Source organism: Euprymna scolopes, chromosome 40, assembly GCF_053919585.1.
Source record: "Euprymna scolopes isolate OS-2025 chromosome 40, ASM5391958v1, whole genome shotgun sequence".
In the NCBI taxonomy this organism is placed as follows: Eukaryota; Metazoa; Mollusca; class Cephalopoda; order Sepiida; family Sepiolidae; genus Euprymna; species Euprymna scolopes.
In genome coordinates, this window is record NC_136521.1 from 32,588,032 (window position 1) to 32,611,032 (window position 23,001).

General features: G+C 37.3%; 1 protein-coding gene across 3 annotated transcripts in view; it reads right to left on the reverse strand.

Annotated features, from left to right (window-relative positions):
• LOC145265476 (uncharacterized) overlaps window positions 1-23,001 on the reverse strand; it is a 140,463-nt gene that overhangs the window by 109,723 nt on the left and 7,739 nt on the right. For all 3 annotated transcript variants that reach the window (XM_080121346.1, XM_080121344.1, XM_080121345.1), the window contains exon 2: window positions 21,739-21,826. In XM_080121346.1, the coding sequence (XP_079977472.1) occupies window positions 21,739-21,826 (88 nt within the window). The remainder of the gene's footprint in view (window positions 1-21,738; window positions 21,827-23,001) is intronic.

Sequence of the window (23,001 nt, forward strand, 5' to 3'; positions counted from 1 at the left end):
GACCGACTATTTCCCTAGATGAGTTTGTAATTAAAAAATACTCTAACTTAACATCAAAATCTAACCCCCAAGATCGCCATGAACATGAAATATGTGACTACATTAGAGATGGCTTTCTATATGGTTGAGGCATTTCCAGAGAAGACTTTAAATTACTCTGAATGTGCTTCCGGGTTGCACTTGCTCACACCACTGCGTTTATATTTGCCCTATATCATCCCCACAACAGCAAAGTTACTATCTTTAATAGCATATCTGAGAAAATTGACCATATTCTGTCTGCTCATCCATCGGCTAACATTTATGTCTGTGGGGGTTCAATGTTCACAATGTGGAATGGTTAGTCCACTCAAGACATCTGATGAGGGGAGGTGCTGTCACGATGTCTGAATTGCTCAGATTATTAACGGACCTACCCGTATACCCGGCACTTACGAGCAGTATGCAAGTCTCCTAGCTATGTTCATCCCCCGTTCTGTCTCCACTGAGATCTTCCGACCACTCGTTGTCTCAGTTAAGATAAGGACAAAATGTAATAAGTCCTCAGACGTACCGCTCCATCCGACAATATATCGATACTCTATGGCTGACTGTGATAGCTTCTGTACATTTATATCAGATGTACCCCTGCGTTCCATGTTTTAAAAGTATGTGTCTTCTATAGTATCAGACCTGACGGAATGGTTAATTGTAGGTGGAGACCACTTCATACGCTCCCCCTCAAATCCCAGCAAAAGACCTAACGATCAGCTGTGGGTTTCTCCAGAATGTGCTGCCATTATGCACAGAAACCACTTTTGCCATTGCTTTCAACATAATAGATGTACTGAGACTAAAACCGTCTTCAGGACTACCCGCAACCACCGTCAAAGAGTAACATAGAACGTGAGAGAGTTGTATGCTCAGTTCGTCAAGTCCAAAGCAGCTGAGGACGAGATTGGTTCTCACCAGTTTTGGCAAATAAACAGTTCTGAATAGAAGCATGTGCTCTATTCAACCATCATCAATGGAGCTGAGGTAATCTTGTCTGCATCGGACAAAGCCAAACTCTTTGCAAAAAATTTTGCAGCTAATTCTACCCTATGCGATCAGGACCGCCCCCTCCGTATTTCCTTCTTATCTGAAAACACGCTATGCGACATACAAATATCTATGTGTGAGTTAGTCCAAGCTAATCAAAAATCTTGATTCTAATAAAGCACCTGGCTCTGACAGCATTCTGAAGAATCTTCAATTAGAACTAGCTCACATACTTACAAAGCTGCTCAGGCGTTGTCTTAAGGAGAATTGCTTCCTAACACCCTAGAAAACCTCACGACTATGCCCCGTATTTAAAAATTCAGGTGATCGGTCATCTCCTTCTCAATACAGACCAATCACTCTCCTGATTACGTCATGATTAAGTTGCTGGAATGTGTTAAAATGGAGAACTAGTCAATCACCTCAGCAAACATAATCTCCTCAGTGACATACAATATGTTTTCCGTTCACGTAGATCTATAGCAGATGTGCTAACAGTTATATATCATAGGATTAGTGAATTGCTCAACGGAGGCTTCCTGTCTAGGGCAATTGCTTTTGACATATCAAAAGCTTTTGATTGGGTATGGCATAAAGGTTTACTTTACAAGATCTCCAGCTATGGTATAACTGGAAATGTCTTCTCAATTATTAAATAATTTCTCTCTGATAGGTTCATAAGAGTAGTAGTTGATGAGCAAGAATCAGAAGCTCACAGTATTAATGTCCATCAGGGGTCAATCCTGGGCCCAACCCTCTTTCTGATTTGCATTAATGACCTCCCAAATTACATCCTAAAATCATTCGTAAACATTTATGCTAACGAAACAACTACCTATAGTAACAGCTGTAAATGACCAAGTTTTCTCCGATTCTCTCTCCTCTGATCTTGAGCACGTGGTACAATGGGGGAAGAGGTGGCCGGCTGATGTTAAGGTATTTAAAACCAAGCTTCTATATTTACATCATCAACGCTCTGTGAATTCACTCCGATAATATGCAAATTAGACGATCTTGGGCTGCATATAAGCAAATTATTTGAAGAACGGGAGAGTTCGTTTTGAGAAAGGCGAGCTGTACATACGTGCTCCGTTGAGGCGTGACGTATTATTTGAAGCTGCGAGAACACAGTGAAGTTAAGAGGTAGTGCGAATTACAGCGTCAGTGAAAAGGAGTGCTGTCTATTTGTATTTATTTAGAACACATACGTCATTGTTGTGAACACAAAACGAACACATTCGCACTTATTTATATAAAAACATTTCGGTAATTTTGATACAAATTTATCGGCACTTCTGCATTACACGGATTTTTTTAAATGTGTTTCACTAATCTGTTGCCAGGTGGCGTTTCTCAATCAAATATAATATATATAACTTTGTTGAGCCTCCAAAATGTACCACAAATAAATAAAAACTATATTTTGTTACAGTGACAAGTTTACTTTAATTAAAAAATGTTTCGCGAGAAAAAACATTGTTGCTTTAATTAAAAAATGTCTCGGGAGAAAAAACAATATTGCTTTAATTAAAAAAATGTTTCGGGAGAAAAAACAATGTTGCTTTAATTAAAAAAATGTTTCGGGAGAAAAAACAATGTTGCTTTAATCAAAAAAATGTTTCGGGAGAAAAAACAATGTTGCTTTAATTAAAAAAATGTTTCGGGAGAAAAAACAATGTTACTTTAATTAAAAAAATGTTTCGGGAGAAAAAAACAATGTTGCTTTAATTAAAAAAATGTTTCGGGAGAAAAAAACAATGCTGCTTTAATTAAAATATGCTTCGTTTAAATTATTAAATTGTAAAAAAAAATCCAATTTACTTTAATTCAAAAAATGTGTCGGAAAGAAATCCAATGTTGATTTAATTTAAAAATGGTTTTATTAAAATTCTATTTTCTTACGTAGTCTTTTCAATAAATGTTTTTACAATTATATATTGATACATTTGTATGCTATAAATATGTTGGTTTTCAAATATTTTTGTGTGTGAAAAAAATCTTGTTTGTTATTTATTTGCCGTGTTATTTGACCAAAAAGAAATTGAAGTTATATTTCCCTAACAAGTGTGCCGTCCGTGTAATGCATAAGTACCAATTTTTCTATTAAATATTACCCGCCTAAATTATAATGTAGCTTAAATATCAAATTATTTAAAACGGAAACACATGAATCAAAATAAATTGTTTTGTAAATATTAAAAAAGTTTATAATGCTATTGATAATAATTCCTTAATTTTCTTTATTATTATGTCTCATGTTTATTACTATAATAATATTATAACATATGTTAATTATTAAGACATTAAAATTACTATAATAATATTATAACATATGTTAATTATTAAGACATTAAAATTACTATAATAATATTATAACATATGTTAATTATTAAGACATATATTTTATATAGTTTGTAGCTTATCTTTATTATTAAAACTATGCTTTTCATTGGTTTTACTCTCGAGTATATATTCGACACAGACACAGTTAATCAATCAAGAATCACATCACTTTTACTAAAAACATATAAGATATGAATGATATATACTCGAGAGTCAAAATAATGAAAAGAATATTCTTTTGTCATAGCCCTAGTTATTATAACTTATGTTTATTATTATAACTTATGTTTATTATTTTTACTTATGTCTATTACAACTTATGTTTATTATTAGAATTCAGGTTTTAAAAAAAACTTATGATTATTTTTATAACTTATGTTTATTATTTTAACTTGTTTATTATTATAACTTGTTTATTATCATAACTAATGTTTATTATTATAACTTATGTTTATTATTATTATTATAAATAATATTTATTATAATTTATGTTTAATGTTATAATTACTATTTATTATTATAACTTCTTTTTATTATTATAACTTATGTTTAATATTATAACTAATGTTTATTATTATAACTTATGTTTAATATTATAACTAATGTTTAATATTATAACTAATGTTGATTATTATAACTTATTTTTATAACTTGTTTATTATTATAACTAATATTTATTGTAATATACGTTTTAATTAATGTTTTGAAACATGGAAGTAGATCATAAATCTATGACGTCACGCCAGCTTATAATTATTTGTTACTATTTAATTGCCTCCCCACGAGGACAGAGGTAGACACAAGCTCGGTTTTTAAAGTGGGAAAAATCCAGCGCTCCAAAGGATAGGAATAAAAACAAAAATTGTTTTAATCTAGAAGGATTTCTTTTCCATTGCCCGAGGACAGAAAAGAAAAATTGTGGTATCAGAACAGATACTACACTTTGTGTTTATCATTTATTTTCTGTAAATGTCAAAATTACAAGTATTAAACAAAACATAAACAATTAGGCATGAAAGAGTTTGCAGATTCACAGGTACACACGTGGAACAGGGGATTCTCCTGAGGTTAAGGGTACGTAATCAGTGGTGATTGGTCTAGGCGGTAGCTCGACTTACCCCAGACCTGACTACATAAACGGATCCCCATGGAAAAATCTGCAGTTGGAGCTGAGATTCGAGAGAAATCAAATACAATCGTCACCCCCCTCTCTTCCCGAACCCACACCGTAAAACCGAGAGAAATAATCTAATTGGGACTCAGTAGAGTTTTGTCAAAATCAACAACTGAACAATTGCATATAATTTTATATTGTGTATATCCATCTTGAATTAACCAGTAGAATTAACCAGTAGTAGAATTAAACTACTAACACCTAAAAGTATCCTGTACCTCTATAAGGCCACCATTCGCCCATGTATGGAGTATTGCTGTCATATATGGGCTGGTGCATCGGCTACTAGTTTTACGCTCCTTGACAAGGTTCAAAAGAGAGTCGCAAATCTGATAGGCCCTGAACTGGCATCTAAGCTTCAGCCTCTGTCATATCGACGAAACGTTGCATCCCTCTGCCTGTTCTACAAGTATTTTAATGGTGAATGCTCTGACGAACTGCAAGCACTTGTGCCACCACGACGTGAACACCCTCGACAGACCCTACAGGCTGCAAAATCCCACCCCCACACTGTAGAGATCCATAGATGTAAAAGATCTTTCTACTCCAGTAGTTTATTCCCCAGAACCGCTAGACTTTGGAATTCCATTCCAGGTCCCTGCTTCCCCAACTGTACTGACGTGCAGAAGTTCAAGTGCAACGTGAACTAACATCTTGCTGCCCAAATCCCTACATAGTACCCCAGTAGTTGTTGCCCCTGATAGTAGCCCCCTACACCAAAGTGGCAATGTGCCTTGTTTGGGGTGAAAATGTAAAAAAAAAAAAAATAAAAAATAGACATAACCGAGTCTGTCTTTTGCGTGCAAGAAACTGATTCATTTCCTGTGTAACAGATCGACGAAGCAGCAGCCTATCAACCCGAAAGACGAACACAGGTCACATTAAGGTTCATGACCGAGAATTGACGCGTATGTGACAAGGAGATTCCTATTAGGGATCGCTGAGGGTCCACTTCTGCTGCCGTGACCAGGATAGACCCTGAGTGTAAGGGAAAGAGTGAAAAAAGAATATATAAAATAGAAAGAAAAAAAGAGACGAAAAAGAAAGAAAAGAAGGGGAGAAAAAAAACACGGGCACAACGAGAGTACATAAGAGAATTATTTTTGACGATTAAATTAATTTTTTTTTTGAGAAAACTTTTTTCTCAGCCTTGAAGGATCTCTCATTTGGTGAATGAGAAGTTGAATTCACCCGAAAGCAAGCTGAAAAAATAAGCTAGTGGGAATGAAATTCCCTATAAGAATGTAATGACTTTAGTGTTAAGAGGAACACATTTTTATTTCACTCATTTTAAGGCGTCTATTTATTAAGTTCTATAGAAAGATTATGGATTGAGAAATAAACAAATAATACATGCAAAGCAATTTTAACGACGAACTGAGAGGATGATAACCAAGAATTATTTTTTTTTGTGTTCTCTCACCTACGAGCTAATCTTCACGGTGAACTGGGGGGGGGGAGCGGGTCGCGCTGCTGTAAAGTATGTTGGGTGGTTCTCGACTAAGGGCCTAGTCGTGGATCAGCTGATGGCGAAGGCAGTATCTTCGGCTCTCGGACACTCTGTTGACGCTCGTAGGGGCAGTTATACCTAAGATTACGGGTGATAATATGTGGCAGTGGTGTGGTGTGTAAGAGGACGAATGAGGTTGAAAGACGTTGAGAAACACCACGAGGCTGTTTGCGCTGATGACAGAGGTAACTCAGGTCCAAATCCACCTGCAGCCCATATGACCCCACCTAAAGAAAACCCAGTTCCTAACGAGCAACCAGGGGAAGGCAGCACTTCTGTCGAAAACTTTCTGGAGAAGAGATGCGGATTCATTAAGAATGGCCTTGATTGTTTTTTTTTCTCTTTTCTCTCCTTTTCTTGAAATTCTTGCAGGACACTAACCCATGAACTGTCAAGGAAGATCCGATGGTGACCGGTTAAGGTGAGAGGAAGTAGACTAGTTCAATAAAAAGCGGGTACTAGTTACCCAGAATAGGGGGCATTAGACTATTAACTCATGTGACTTATATAAATTTTGATTGAAAATACCCTGCAACTTTTATAATTTTTGATTGAAAGATTTTGGAATAACTTTTATAACTTGTTGAAATAAAAAGACCTTTCATAATGCAAGAAAAAAAAAAAAAAAAAAAAACCAAGAAACATGTGACTTTTGTAATTCTGTGAAAAGAAAAAAAGGGGAGTGGCTTTTAAATTTGTGAAAAAATTCTTGGTGACTTTTATAATTGAGTTATAATTTTTTTTTTGAAAAGATTTATTTTATCTATCTTCGAAGCTAGAAGAACTAAAGCAAAAAGAAAAAGAAAGTAAAATTAATATATGCACGCATGTGCATAGAATTCGGAAGATAAAATTAGTACAAAGACGTTTAATATCTGGTCAAAGAAATCACTCCACCCATCCTCCAAATATGGATCGCCATTGTTTCTGGAAGTGCTGTTGTGCGCGGAGCAAGTTAAGTGTTATCCTAAATCATCCTAGTCCTAAAAAATACTAACTTTGTTATTTCTTCTCTTTTAAATTTCTTATTTCATTTTGTAATTTGTAATTATGTGTATTTTAATAATTTATATATGCATTTGTCTTTGCATAGTTTTAAATTCCCCCACCCCAGCAAAACTCAACCACGTTCTCTTCCAGCTTAAATGATTAATTCCACGCTCTGTACTAAGGCTAGAGATAAAATACCATTAGGCAGGATAAATTTTCCGAAAGTAGCACAAACACGGATTTATTTTTTCTACCGTAGAAGTCAGAAGAACTTTATTTAAGTAGTATACTTAATATCTACAATTACCATATGCTCGCTTGTATTAAGAAAGACGCCTCGTTGATATCTCTACCAAACCACTGGATATAGCTTATAATTAACTGTTACTATAATTGTAACTGAAATCTACAGTGATCTTAGCTGCGTCACTAGGACTTTCTTCTGAATAGATACAATGTTTTGCCCCCAACCTTAACGACTGCCTATAAATATGAATTCCGAATCACGACAAAATAATTGTTTCTCTTTACCTCCAAGATGACTGCCTATCTAACCTGCATGCAAAATAGGGGAAAAGAAGGGAAAGATTTTATTCCTTTCTCCCAAGCTAAAACAATACTTGAAACTCTAAATCCTAATGAAACTTTACTGTATTCGGTAAGTTAATAACCCCGACCCTTAAAAGCTAACAATCTGCTCCCCCACCTCTAGCTGCCACTAAAACCCTACATTATACACACGTCTTAGCCTCAAGCTCCTAACGTTCACATGCTAACCGCCTAACCGTCATTATTAAACATCTATACATTTCTACCTCTGACATGCATTAGAGTTCATTCCTATCCAGTTTAGTACTTACCAGCCAAAGTATGCACTCGGATGCAAAGCGATCTTCATTACATAACAATTGCCTCTTCCTAGATGGTTTTGCAACAAATAATACTAAAGCAAATCCGATACTCCCTGTTAAGCAAAATACTCGACGACTCTTAAATGAAAACTGAAGTTATCTCCCATCAACAGTAGAAACACTAACACAACTTCTATCTATCTGCATCTACTGAAAACTTGCCCTAATATCTATTTACTTAATTATACATACGGAATACGCCATGACTTAAAAAATGTACCTCCAGTTATACCCTTACTGTACTGCACCCACATCTTAACCCTCGTAAATACACAGTGCCTGGGCAAAATTCTTAGCTCAATTCCTAATACCTACTCACACTATAACGTTATACTGTACCTAAACTAATATAAAGTTTAAAAAAATGCAAAAACCTAAAGGTAAAAGTCTTAATCCACACTAACGCCTTTCTAACAAGCCTGCTCACATAACTGCTTCCACTGAATGTCCCTAAATCACTTTGAGGAGTGTAACTATTCATTAGATATATAGACTCTACAAGCTAACCCTATAACATTAACTGACCACGCGAGGTCGCAGAAATACCTGGATTAGGACCCAGGTGCGGAGCAAACCCTCTCAGGGCTGATTGACCCAGTAGATCTTCCCAGATAATCCGTCTGGGAGAAGGAAAACTCTGAAACTAAAACCAAAGGGGAGGGACGCCTCTCTAGTCTTGGAACTGGTGACTCAAACAAATTACCGGTCTGCAAATCTAAATTGCTTAAGGAGTAGATAGGCTCTGTCTATCGCCCGGCTTCTATACTCCTTCTTTGCCTATTAGTCAGGCGCACAGACACTATCACAGTGAATCGACAAAACACTTAGTGGTAGATCTTGTTTCTTGTCTAGGGCAATGAACGCCATTTCCCCACTCTCGACACATCCCACCCCTGAAAACTGGGCACTTGGGAGTGCTTGAGTACCACACATGCCTATGCAATTAGATTGGGGTGACCTTCTTCTGATGGGTTGAGGGTACCGGATTGACAGTTCCTGGCTGCTGTTTCCGACTGGTAGTACAGGATCCCTAACTCTTTGGTAGCGCTTCAAGCGGCTGCTCCCTCAACAGTTGTATAATATCGGGATGTTTTATGTGCATCTATATCAAAAACACTTGTAAACGTTTTTATTTTAATTTTTAAATTTTTCATTTCCATATTTTGTTGACCAGGCGTGCACGCATACTCCACAATTTTAATGAATCCTCAATATGCCAGATCAAACATACCCATTCCTGTGTCTTGATACATCTTCTATCATTATATGTGATCAGTTTTCTATAATAGTCAACCATATAAGAGCCTGTTCGTGACCAGGCACACACACAGACTTTCAGCTTTATATTATATATATATATATATATATATATATATATATATATATATATATATATATATATATATATAATGGCCTATAGCTGGTAGGGCTAGTAGGTATGAACCGAGTAATGCAAAAAGATTGACTTCTTAATTCTTTTCAAAAACATGATGACAGTACAATAAAAAATAAGCTTAAACCAGGCCTAGGGACAAACAAATCCAACTTGCCTCCTCCCTTGGGGCTTGCATTCACTAACATCCGTGTGTTAGAACTAATTTAGCTTATGTTGAAGCATTTCTCCTAACAAATACCCCGGATATCTTAGTACTAAGCGAGACTAACCTACACTCCTCAATCCCCTCTAACTACTTTAACATGCCTGGCTATCTCCCACTCTGCCGTAAGAATTCTGACAGACATATGCACGAACTTTGAGTCTACATTCGTAACACCTTCCCCCTGACTAGAGAAAAAAACCTAGAAACGGACGATCAAGCCTTTTTGTGTTTTAGACTAAACATACAACATAACATTAGCTACTTTTATTTTCTCTACCACTCTCCCTCGACCCAGGACTCCACCATAATAAACAAAGTCTCTGACAGCATAGACACAGCACTCTCCCTTGAAACTAGCACATAAGTACATGTATTTGGTGACTTTAATGTCCACCACAAAAACTGGCTTGGATTCTCTAATTACACAGCACAACACATTGCTTTTCTATATCTCACTCCCTATCACAAATGGTTACGTTTCCAACCCGTTTCCCTGAACAGCAAGAACAACACGCGTCACTTCTAGATCTGTTTCTCACCACAGTTCCTGAGGAGTGTAAAACAAATGCTGACAGCCCACTCGGGAATGCTGATCATGCAGTGATAATGGTCGAAATCGCCCTAAACTCTAGACCCAAAACTGAAGAGCCAGTGCTCAAAACAACGAGATATTATAAAAAGCCTGACTGGGAAGCCATCAGAGATCTTATCAGAGATGCCCCATGGGAAAATATTTTTTCTCTTCCTGCTGAGTAGTGTGCAAGTGAGACCACTGAATGGTTCAAAACAGCAATTGAAGCACATATTCCCATGCGGAAATTTTACAGCAAGCCCCACTCTCCCCAATGGTTTACTTCTACTTGTGCAACTGCCATTGCTCAAAGGCAGCATGCATACCGCATATTTAACCGACATAAGTCCAGTTCAAACAAACATAAGTATATAGAAGCTAGAAGTAACGTTAAGAAAGAAATAGCGACAGCTAAGAGAGAATTTACTGAAACCACTAAAAAACGCATCAAAGCACAAAAATTAGGAACTCGTGACTTCTGGAAAATCTACAACAGTGTAGTAAATAATGGGCAATCAACAATTCCTCCACTAACCAACAATCACGAGGTTGTTTGCTCAGCAACCGAAAAGGCTAATATGCTTGCCCGCCGGTTTGCCTCAAACTCCACACTGGACCCTTCCAATCACCCCCTGCCTGACTTTCCTTTGCGGACAGACGCTACGTAGACGATCTACAAATCACCCCTGCTCAGGTACATGCTATCATAAAAAACCTTGACACTTCAAAAGCATGTGGTCCTGATCTCATCCCAGCTGTGCTATTAAAAAAGTGCTCAGCCGAAGTAGCTCCAGTTCTCTCCAAACTCTACAACAAATGCCTTAATGAATCATGCTTCCCGGGCTGTTGGAAAACTGCTTCTGTGGTACCAGTATTCAAGAATTCTGGCGAAAGAACCGACCCATTCAATTATCGCCCCATTAGCCTCCTCCCACTTTTCGCCAAAATATTTGAGACCATAATTAACCATGCTCTAGTCCGTCACCTTACAGATGCTAAACTTCTGACTGACAAACAATATGGATTTAGACAAGCCCGTTCCACAGCAGACATCCTAACTGTAATCTCTGAACGTATATACCATTCACTGGACAAAGCGGGGGAGGGCAGAGCGGTAGCTCTAGATATATCTAAGGCTTTTGACAGGGTATAGTATGAGGGTCTCCTCAGGAAAATCAGATCATACGGTATCACTGGAAGAATACTTAACATAATTAAATCCTTCTTAGATAAAAGAAAAATCCAGGTTGTCCTCGATGGTCGTACATCTAAACAATATGACATAAATGCGGGAGTGCCTCAGGGGTCTATCCTTGGACCTCTATTGTTCCTAATATTTATTAATGACCTCCCCGACAAAACTGCCTATGAGATGAGTATATATGCTGATGACACCACACTCTATAATAGGCATGACAGGAAAACAAATGAACACATAACTAAAGAAATGGCAAAACCACTAGAAGATGACCTCCAATCTGTAGTGGAATGGGGACAAAAATGGATGGTCACATTCAATGCTGCCAAGACTAAACTGGTTTCCTTCAATAATTACAAGAAACCTTCTCTGCTACCTATAGCAATGGCCAGTGACTCCCTGTCTGAGAGTACATCTTTCAAACTGCTTGGCCTAACGGTCACAGGAAACATGAGTTGGAACAATTACATTGAAAACATTGCCAGGGCCGCTGCGAAAAAGGTAGGCTCTCTCTACCATGCTAGAAAACTACTGACACCTGAAAGTATCCTGTACCTCTATAAGGCCACCATTCGCCCATGTATGGAGTATTGTCGTCACATTTGAGCTGGTGCATCTGCTGCTAGTCTCTCGCTCCTAGACAAGGTTCAAAAGAGAGTCGCCAATCTGATAGCCCCTGAACTGGCATCTAAGCTTCAGCCTCTGTCCCATCGACGAAACGTTGCATCCCTCTGCCTGTTCTACAAGTATTTTAAAATTATATGAAATAAAGTAATTTTGAGATCGTAAAATATAATAATCGTGTGTAACATCTTTATACAGTAAAACTCCTTTAATTTGAACTTTCTCTAAAGTTGGACTTCCTCTCATTTGGACTTCCTCTCATTTGGACTTCTCCTAAACGTGCACTTTCTCTAAACTGGAACTGTCTCATCATTGAAATTGTATTAGCATATTTGATGCGGAGTTGCAGTAAAACTGTTTACATGGTTTAGTCAGATATTGTGCAGAAATGTTAATATTGGTACTATGTAATTAATGATTTTAGCTATTGATAATTAATTTACACTAACTGTAAATTTTTTTTCAGATTGCTATATTTTAAATATTGTAAAACAACCCATCACAATGGCTTGCAACTCTAAAAGAAAACAAGTGACACTGACTTTACTCGAAAAACGTCAAATTATAGAAAAATTAGATGCTGGAGTTGAAAGTAGCGTTATATTGAGAGATTATAAGATTGGAAGATGTACACTGTTTTACATCAAAAAGAAAAAGGAGGAAATATTGAAGGCTGCTCATTTCTCTTCAAATAAAAGACATGTCAAAAGAAGGACTCTTCGCAGACCAAAGCAAGCTGAATTCAATCGAACATTGCATGAGTGGTTTGTAGCAAAATAGAATGAAGGTGTGGCAATATCTGGGCCCATGTTAATTGCTACAGCAAAGTCTCTTAAGTAAGAGTTGAATATCGCAGAAGATATGAAATTTAGTGATGGCTGGCTTAAGAGCTTTAAGAATAGACACGGTATAAGACAATTAACAATGTCAGGCGAACAACGGTCTACTGATACACACGCAGCATCAAATTATTGTGACAAATTCAAAACGATAATTGCCAATTATGGTTTAACACCAGAGGATGTTTACAACGCTCATGAAATTGGCGTAAATTGGAAGTTCTTACCCACAAAAACATTAGTCGGATCCGAGGAGCAGAAAATAAAAGGATTTAAATTAAATAAAGAAAGACTAACAGTGATGGTATGCGCTAATGCTTCTGGAACTCATAAACTTAAGCTTCTTGTCATCGGCAAATCAAAGTATCCTCGAGCATTGAAAGGAGTTTTGCCTTTGCCAGTATCCTATTATTCTTCACAAAATAGATGGATGAATCAACAGTTGTTTACAAAATGATTTTTGCAAGAATTTGTGCCAGTTGTCCAGAGGCGTTTTCTTGAATTAGGTAAACTTGATTCAAAGTGCTTGCTTCTGTTGGACAATTGTAGAGCATATCCTCCTGAGTCAGAACTTGTGTCATCTTGCGGGAATATTTTTGTGTGCTACTTACCACCTAATGTGACTTCTCTCATCCAACATATGGATCAAGGGATTATTTGGAACTTAAAATCTTTCTACAGAAATGATTTCATGATGAATATGATAAATATTACCGTGAGTATAAGCGATTTTCAGCGCCATTTTACTATCAAAGATGCCATATTTTCTCTCGCAAGTGCATGGAATCAAGTTCGAGCAAGCACATTAACAAAAGCATGGGATAAATTATGCCCAGCGCCAAAGGCTTCTGAACTGAAAGAACTGGAGAATACATCTGGTCTAGAAAAAATTCTTGAAACCAAACGGTTACCGACCAACCATGCTGTTCTTAAATCACTTAATGCAAATGATGTTAAAATATGGATGCAACCAGATGAGGAAATTACTGATCAATATCCTGAAGGTAGTAATGGTGATAAAAATAGCCCCCATTCTCTTGACCCTAATGTAAATAACTCTGATGAAGCAATATCATGGGATGATGCAGAAAAGTCTATGAAGACGGTTATAAAATTTCTAGAAAAAAATCCTTACTTTAGTGACAACTATGTTTTGGAATCAATGTCACTCCCAAGAGATATAATCATAAGGAAGCTACAGAACCAAGAAATTGTAGATTTTCGTAATCGCTTACGAAATACAATGGTAGCGCCCGAGAGCTCAATCGATGAAAATAGAAACTGCAATGAGACTCATTCAATGAATAACTAAAAAACTGTATTTTATATAAATGTATGATTTCTATAGATGATGATTTAGGTAATAAATACCTAACAAGTAAGAGTAGATTTAATTTACTTTCAATGTTTTTGTTCCTGGTAATAACATTTAACAATTCTTACTTGCAATATATCGTAAACTCAACTTAATATATACTTGAAGTATCATATAGCAATGAATTTCATTTACTATTTCTTAACTCTTAGAAAATTAAAGTTAACTGCAGCACATTTTTTTATCACAAAACTTGAACAGCATCCTCTAATTTGAACAAAGCGGATGTTCAAATTATAGGAGTTATACTATATTAAAATTTCTATATCTCGTTATTTCTTTCCCTTCCCCCATTTTCCATTCTCCTCTGTAACCTTTCTCCATCCAGCCCATTCCTCTCTCTTCTTTTTATTGCATTTTCACCCTAAATAAGACACAGTGCCACTGTGATGTAGGGTGCTACTATATGGCACATAATTTGCAAGGATACTATGTAGAGAGCTGAGTAGCAAGATGTTTGTTTACATTACACTTGAACTTCTGCATGTCAATACAGTCAGGGAAGCAGGAACCCGGAAGGGAATTCCAAAGTCTAGCAGTCCTAGGGAAGGCTTTCTGGCATCTGGTGATCTCTACTGTGTAGGGATGGGATTTTTCTGCTTGTCGGGTTTGTCGAGGGTATTTATGTTGAGGCAGTACATGGGCTTGTAGTTCGTCAGAGCACCTACCATGAAAATACTTGTAAAACAGGCAGAGGGAATCAACATTTCGTCGATAGGACATAGGTTGAAGCTTATTTGTTTTAATGTGCTGAAAAAATAATGTAATTCATATACTGGAGCTATTCCATTTAAATGTAATATTGTAATCTCATATTTAGTGATACTGGGCAACACCAAAAAGAACAAAACACCATGACAATCTTGATTTCGGGCAATTCTATTCCCTCCTCCCACTGTCACAATAATATGAAGAGAAATTATGTTGATACTGAAAATAGTCCAAAGAGATAAAATATTATAATAGATAAGAATTTGTTCTCATTGCCATCAAGTTGTTATGACAACTGTTATCGTCAAGGTTATAAATCTAAGATGGTGGTAACAATGGAGTTATAGCAAACATGACCAGGGTATCTTTCATGTCATAGGCATCCACAGAACAGCAGTCACATCCCACCATCCCTGCTCCCATTAACTGTTCTCTCTTCATCTTGACAAAACAGATGAAGGGACGGGGTGCGGTGTCGAGTAGTGAAAGGGAATCCGGTTGGACGTGCTAAGCTTTTAACAGTGAATAAATGCAAATGTTGAAATTAGTTCCATCTTTAAAATCGCAATGCGCCAATCTAAAGCACTCGCATCAACATAAAAGACCTGAAAAACAATACTTAATTAAGCTAATGTAATTGAACTCGTCCTATTAATTCGATTCACTTAATTTCATTCTCCCTCTCTTCAATCTATCTATCTATCTATCTATCTATCTATCTATCTATCTATCTCTGTTCTTTTTTCTGTGCATATCTGTCTATCTAATATTTATATCTCTCTTTTCATATATATCAATCTATCTCATACTTTCATATCTATCTACAAGGTGAAGTGTCGCCCTAAAGCAAACAACACTACAGCTTTATTTTAGAACTTTTATTGAAAACCCAATTAAGGTAACTTGGTTATGTAGTAAACTTGACATCTATTCAATGTAGCCGCCTTCAGCCTTAATCACCACCGCGATATGGATCCGGAACAGGGAGCATGCCTTTTCCCCAAGCATCGGTGGGAGCTCAATGAATACTCCGCGGATGGTGGCGATCAGGCTGGCTTTAGTGTTGTTGGGAGGTCATGTTGGTGATGTTCTCGACGTATGACCAAACGAGCGAATTCAGGTATGGTGAGGAAGATGGCCAATGAGATAAGGGTATAAAGTAGTAGCACTCTTTCTGAAGCCAAGCCTGGGTCTCTTTGGACTTATGGGCCGGCACTGAGTCCTGCTTGCACCAGTGGATCACTACACTTCAGCATATCTAGATACACTTTGGTGTTGACTTTCAAGCCGACTTCGGAGATATTAGGTGGCATGATGTGGCCCTCACTTGAAACCACAACAAAAGACCATAATTGTGGCTGGAAATTTCGTTGAGCTGCGCTTTCAAGCGTTGAACCGTCTGGATTTGCATTTTGAGGGCGCTGGCAATGGTCCTGTTATTAGAACTTGAATCGGTAGAGAGCATAAGTTGTAGAGGGCATGAGTTGTAAGTTGATTTAGCTATTTCAGGAATAAATGGACTTAGACACGCTAAAAACAGTTACGACTAAGCGTCGTAGCAGTTATTGATGACAATTTTGCTTACAAAATAGGACGCATACTTTCTTTTGTTTATACACTTTAGTTAATTATACCTCTGCGTTTATCTTGATTATTAAAGGCTCTTCAAGGCCACAACACTTATAAAAAGGGGCTTACAACTTTTTTTCTCCTATGATAATGATCTCAATTTGTTCATATAACGATGAATTAGCTCCCTTTAATTCCCAAATAGTCCCATTTGATTGGCCAAGATAATTCTCTCTGACAAATCAACAGACACTTAATTTGTGGAGCTGGATATAACAATTCGTTTGCTTTCTTCAGCTGCGTTTAACGGAAACGACGACGAAATGTTTTTTTTTTTTTTTTGTGATCGTCAGCCAGTTAACAATATGGGGACCTTCATTTCATTTTGAATCAAACGCATTCAAGGAAGCTGTGTATACCGACATTAAATTTTAGACTTTCTGTCCATCAAAGCTGCAAAAAAAATATTTTAGCAAGACATTTCCTGTATTTTTGTTTACTAGGGGAGGAATACCGTATATCAAGGCCTGAAAGCCACCAGATAATAAGGGTCAACGAGTGCCAGTAAGCTGGTGAGACAGCTCCGCGATTATTGACAATAGCAGAAATTAGTGTTTGTTTATTTAAAAGGAAGATTTAAAAGAAACTCGTTCACATTGGACTTAAAAACGCGGCCATGTTATGTATAGCTGGGAAGCCCTCCTGCGGTATTGTGTTAAGCAGACGAGTAGTTCTAGGAAAGAGACTTTGCTCATGAAATTTACGTTTAGTTTTAATCACATATAGATAAAAAGGGAGACTGTTGGTAGTTGTTGTAATAAGATGAGTGTTTGCTGCGAATATTCTACAGGGAGGCCATAGAAGCTCAGTTAGACATCTACTATGGAAGCAACGATAAAACAGAGATAGACTCGCCACGTGTCTTGCGAGAAAGAAGTAGTTTGTTTAGTACATATATTATCATTTTATCTCAGTCTTGACTGCTTTCTTTATATACGTAGTTTGAGTATGTTAGCAACTTTATCAGCAGCAATTTAATCGTTTTTTTTTACAAAGGAATTGCCACTTATCAAGGCCCAGAGGCCACTCGAGGATCAGGGTTAATAAGTTTAAAGTGGTCAATGGGACAGTGACATAGTAATTGTTAGTAGTGGATATTTGGTAAATTGGATTACTTAAGGGGAACGGTTTATCAAGAACTTGTTTATGTTGGACTTGAAGACGACCATATTGTAATCAGCCGGAAAGCAGGTAAATGGAAGAGAGTTCCACAGGTGTGCAGTTCTAAGAAAAAAGCTTTGTTCATGGAATCTACCTTTAGGATTAGGCACAGATAAAGAGTGGGAGAAATTATTGATAGTGTTTTCAGCTAAACGAGTGTTTCTCGTAAAAGTTTGGCGAAGGGGAACCATAGATTGGAGCTCAGACGAGCACTTGCCATGAAAATAACGATAAAGTAGAGAAGGCTTGCAACGTCTCTTCTGTGAGAAAGAGGTTGCAGGGAAGAGAAAAGGTCATCCCCCCTAGGCTACGAAGTCTATTTTGAACTCTGTCAAGGCAGGATAAAGTCTTTCTAGCAGCTCTTGCCCAGATGTAGCAACAGTACTCCATCCTTGGACGTACTTGGCTCTTATATAGATAGAGAATTGCATCAGCAGTGATATATCTACTGGATCGATAGAAGAATCCAACCATTTTCCCATTGAACTTGGTCAAGTCCAAGAGCTTGTCAAAACGTGGAGCCTCCTCAAGACGAGAGCCATTCATTTCAACTGATGCCAGACGGGGATCAGAGCTTGGTTTTAGATGCATTAAAAGTAACTATCCATCTCTTTCCCTATTGTACCACATGCTCAAGATCAGAAGAGAGAGAATTAGAGAGAACTTGGTCGTTTACAGTCTTTGATGTACTGCCATAGGTGGTAGTGTCGTCAGCATAAATATTTCCGAATGATCTAAGGATATGATTTGGGAGATCATTGACGTAGATTAGGAAGAGAGGGATTCCAGCGTTAATACTGTGAGCTTCTAATTTCTGCCTATCAATCACTACTCTTATGAACCTATCAGAGAGAAATGATTTAATAATTGAGAAGACATTTCCAGCTATAGCGTAGCTAGAGATCTTGTGAAGTAGACCTTTATGCCATACTCTATCAAAGGCCTTTGATATGCCAAGAGCAACTGCCCTAGAAAAGAAGCCCCCGTCAAGAGATTCGCTAATCCTATGAGTTATAACAGTAAGCACATTTGCTGTAGGTCTAGCAGAACGGAAACCATATTGCATGTCAATAAGTAGTTTATTTTTTCTGAGGTTATTTGCCAGAATCACTTAATCAGGGTTGTATGGGTTCTTATGTGCCATAAGTTTTTATTTGCTTCATTATTGTAACATAAACAAGGGGTACCAGGACAGGGTCACATGGAGAATATACCGGTCTAAGGAGAGGTCTTAAAGCATCACACTCCATCGTTTATACTATCAAAGTCTATTAGATTGTCTTTAATTTTCAATTTCCTATCTTCCACATTGATTCGCCGATTTTCATCATATATTTGGAAATGGGTGTTAGTAGTATAAGCGATGAATTGGAAAGAATGTGAACTGTTATCTATGGGGTTTATATCACGTGATCAGCTCATTCATCTCATTGGACATCTCTGATGACCTGTTTAATATAAATAAGAACCCAAATCAATGTTGCAGCTAATAGTTTTAGTTTTTTTTCCGTACAAAGAAGTCACCTCTTATCAAGGCCCAGAGGCCACTCGAGGATAAGGGTTAAAGAGTGTACAGTAGTCAATGGGACAATATCATAGTAATCGCTAGTAGTGTAAATTTGGTAAATTGGATTACTAAAGGGGAACGGCTCAGCAAGAACTTGTTTACATTGGACTTGAAGATGGCCATATTGTAGTCAGCTGGAAAGCAGGAAAACGGAAGAGAGTTCCACAGGTGTGCAGTTCTAAGAAAGAAGCTTTATTCATGGTTTAGGTTTAGTGTCATAATAAGCAGTTGCTCGGTCACCAGGGTCTTGTTCTCAGTCGTCACGGGTCATAGACCACGGCGTAGGTGGGAGTACTTGTGTGCGGAAGTATAGTTGACATATTCTGCAACCGAAGCAGATGAGGAAATGAATTAAGAGAAAAATATATGAAACGGAAACCAATCAAATATGTTTAAATAAACATTATTTACGAGGGGCGTGCAATAAGTAATGCCCCTGACCCACTTCTAGTTGTCTGATCTCGCTGAAATTTTGCATGTGCAATGATTTATATCTCTACAGGTTATGTGGCAAATTACTGCTCTGAACTAATTGTGGTTTCTGTTTTACAGGTTTTGAACTGAGTCAGGTGTGAAATGGAGCCTGTTGAATGTCGAACAGTATTCCAGTTTTTGTATTTGAAAGGACGCACACAACAGGAGACTTGATGAAATGAAAAAAAAAACTTATGGTGATAATGCCCCATCATATGACCTTGTAAAACGCTGACATCGTGAATTCAAACATGGCCGAAAGTCTGTGGAAACAGCTCCCAGACCTGGTCGCCCCCCCCCTTCTGCCATTGATGAGGCATCTGTCCGTCAAGTTGAGGCTGCCATTTTGGAAGATCGGTGCATTACTATTCGCCAAATAGCCCAAGATGCCAAGATTAGTACAGGGTTTGTGTAAACTATAATTCATGACCATGTGCATATGTATAAGGTGTCTGCCAGATGGATTTCCAGGTTGCTCACACCATTCCAGAAGCGAGAACGCGCCAAGTGCTTGAGGATGAATTTGGAGATGTGCCAAGAAGATGAGTCAAAGTTTTTCAAAAGACTGATTACACAGGATGAAACCTGGGTCCATCACTATGATCCAGAGACCAAAGCCCAGTCAATACAGTGGAAGCACTTGGACTCACCACCTCCAAAGAAGGCAAGGGTGCAGCCCTCCGCTGGCAAGGTCATGCTCACAGTCTTCTGGGACCAGGACGGAGCAGTGATGACAGATTTCCTGGCAAAGGGTACCACAATTACAGGAGCCTATTATGCTTCACTTTTGAGGAAATTAAGGGAAGCTATCAAAATCAAGAGGCAGGGCAAGATCAGCAAAGGTACCCTCCTCCTGCAGGACAATGCTCCGGTCCACAACTCGCATGTCGCCAGATCAGAAGCACAGGCAAGTGGTTATGAAATCTTTCTCCATCCTCCCTACTCTACTGACCTTGCACCCTCTGACTTTCACCTCTTCCCAGCCATGAAGTTGTTTCTGAAAGGAAAGCGCTTTCCAGATGATGCAGCCTTAATTTCTGAAGTCACTTTGTGGTTGGAGGACCAACCTGGTGAGTTCTACAAAAATGGTCTCCAGAGCTGCATCAAATGATGGGAGAAATGCATAACTCTGAGTGGTTCCTATGTAGAGAAAGACTAATAATTGTGCCAAGTTTCGTTGCTCTACTGCTTTTGAAAGTGGGTCAGGGACATTACTTATTGCACGCCCCTCGTAAATTCTTTTTTGACCCATAAAGATTCTTTATCAAGAAAATACGAACAGTTTTTTATGCACCATATTGTCACAGTCGTAGTCTTCTGTGCTTATTGAAGATTGAGATTTTTGTTGTAATGAGCTTTAATCAAAATCATGTAATGTAATAGACTTTGATTAAACTTAGAAGAAGTATTCTAGACATTAAACTTAGAATAAGGATTTAATAACATTATATGTTGATTTTAATCTTTGTAAAAGGATATACAAGTGGCACAAATTGTTCTATTAGGGGAATTAAATTTGCTCTTTCTGGGACAGATATCATAAAAAAAAATTAATAGGAAAAATAAATAAATAAAAAGCGTCTCTAACATAATCGGTCTCGCACTGTCTACCAAAATCCAGCCCCTGTCTCATCGCCGTAAAGTTTGCATCCTTGTGCTGGTTTTACAAATACTTCAACAAAATCTTTTCTGATGACCTTCTGACCCTCAACAGAAATACTCCCGATAAATTCACCGAGCAACAAAATCTAACCCCATTCACTATGGAGATCCCCAGATTTCTACTCTAATAGATTCTCTTTTTGATCGAGTGCTTCTGGAATTTCTTCCCCACTCCTTGTTTCTCTTACTGTACCAACATACAGAAATTTAAATGTAATGTGAACGAGCATCTTGCAACGCAACTGCACTCTTATGAAGCATCATATATATCTGGTGCCTTATAACAGTAACCCTGTGACAGTATTTGTTGTTTGAGATAAATAAAAGTAAAAAAAAAAAAAAAAAACTTCCTATAAATTATGGGAGACGGTTACTTACCAATGTCCTTGTTCCCCTTGTATTGTGATAGGTGTCCCCTTGGGCACTGTGAGGAATATACCTTCCTTAAGAAGCGTTCGAAGAACATCTGGAAAACATAAACCGATATTTATTGACAGAAAATGAAAAAGAAACAAGACGTCAAATTTGGCTATAATCAAAGTGTAATCTCTGTTCTGATATTACATTGCATATGTTCTGTTCTCGGTCAATGGAGGAAAGATATTCAGGATCATTTAATTAATAAATGATTAATTGAAGACATCTGGTAAAACTATAAACATTGTTAAAAAGCTCTAAGTTTGAAGGGAAAAGTTTCAGTGACACCTAGAGGTTTGAGGTGACCACAGAACCAGTGTTCGATGAACTCACTGACTTCTAAGAAAGAATTATTATATATATATATATATATATATTTTTTTTTTTTTTTTTTTTACAAAGGCATCACCACATTATCAAGGCCCAGAGGCCACTCAAGGATAAGGGTTAAAGAGTGTACAGTAGAAGTTGGTCAATATAGTAATCATTAGTAATGAAAATTTGGTAAATTTAATAACTTATATGGAACGGCTCATCAAGAACTTATTTACTTTAGACTTGAACAAAACCATATTGTAGTCAGCCGGAAAGCAGGAAAACGGAAGACAATTCCACAGGCGTGCAGTTCTAAGAAAGAAGCTTTGTTCATGGAATCTACGTTTAGGTTTAGGCACAGATAAAGAGTGGGGGAAATTATTGATAGTGTTTACAGCTAGACGAGTGTTTCTTGTGAAAGTTTGGCGAGGGGGGACCATAGATTGAAGCTCAGTTGAACACTTTCCATGAAAATAACGATACATCAGAGACAAACTCGCAACATCTCTTCTGTGAGATAGATATATATATATATACTATCTCAATGATCAATAATTTTATTTACTACATTTTAATTTTGATTCTTTAATTATTTTATTTATAATATAGACGAATTCCTATATATTCCTTTTATATGTCTTACACGTGTTACGTTGAGATGATACAAGATATATTCCAGAGACAAGCAGATATTAAAAATTCCTACAACTATCAGACTGTTGCATAAGTTCCCACTATTTGATAAAAGAATTCTTCTAAAACATGTTTTGATATTTGGCATCAGAAAGCACGTATTCTGTTCTACAAGCTAATGGTTAACGTTTTTTGCTCATATAAGTTTTTCTCGTTTTTCAGAACCGTCAAGTAGATAAAAAAATCACATTTTCGACACCTCCTTCTTTTCGCCTT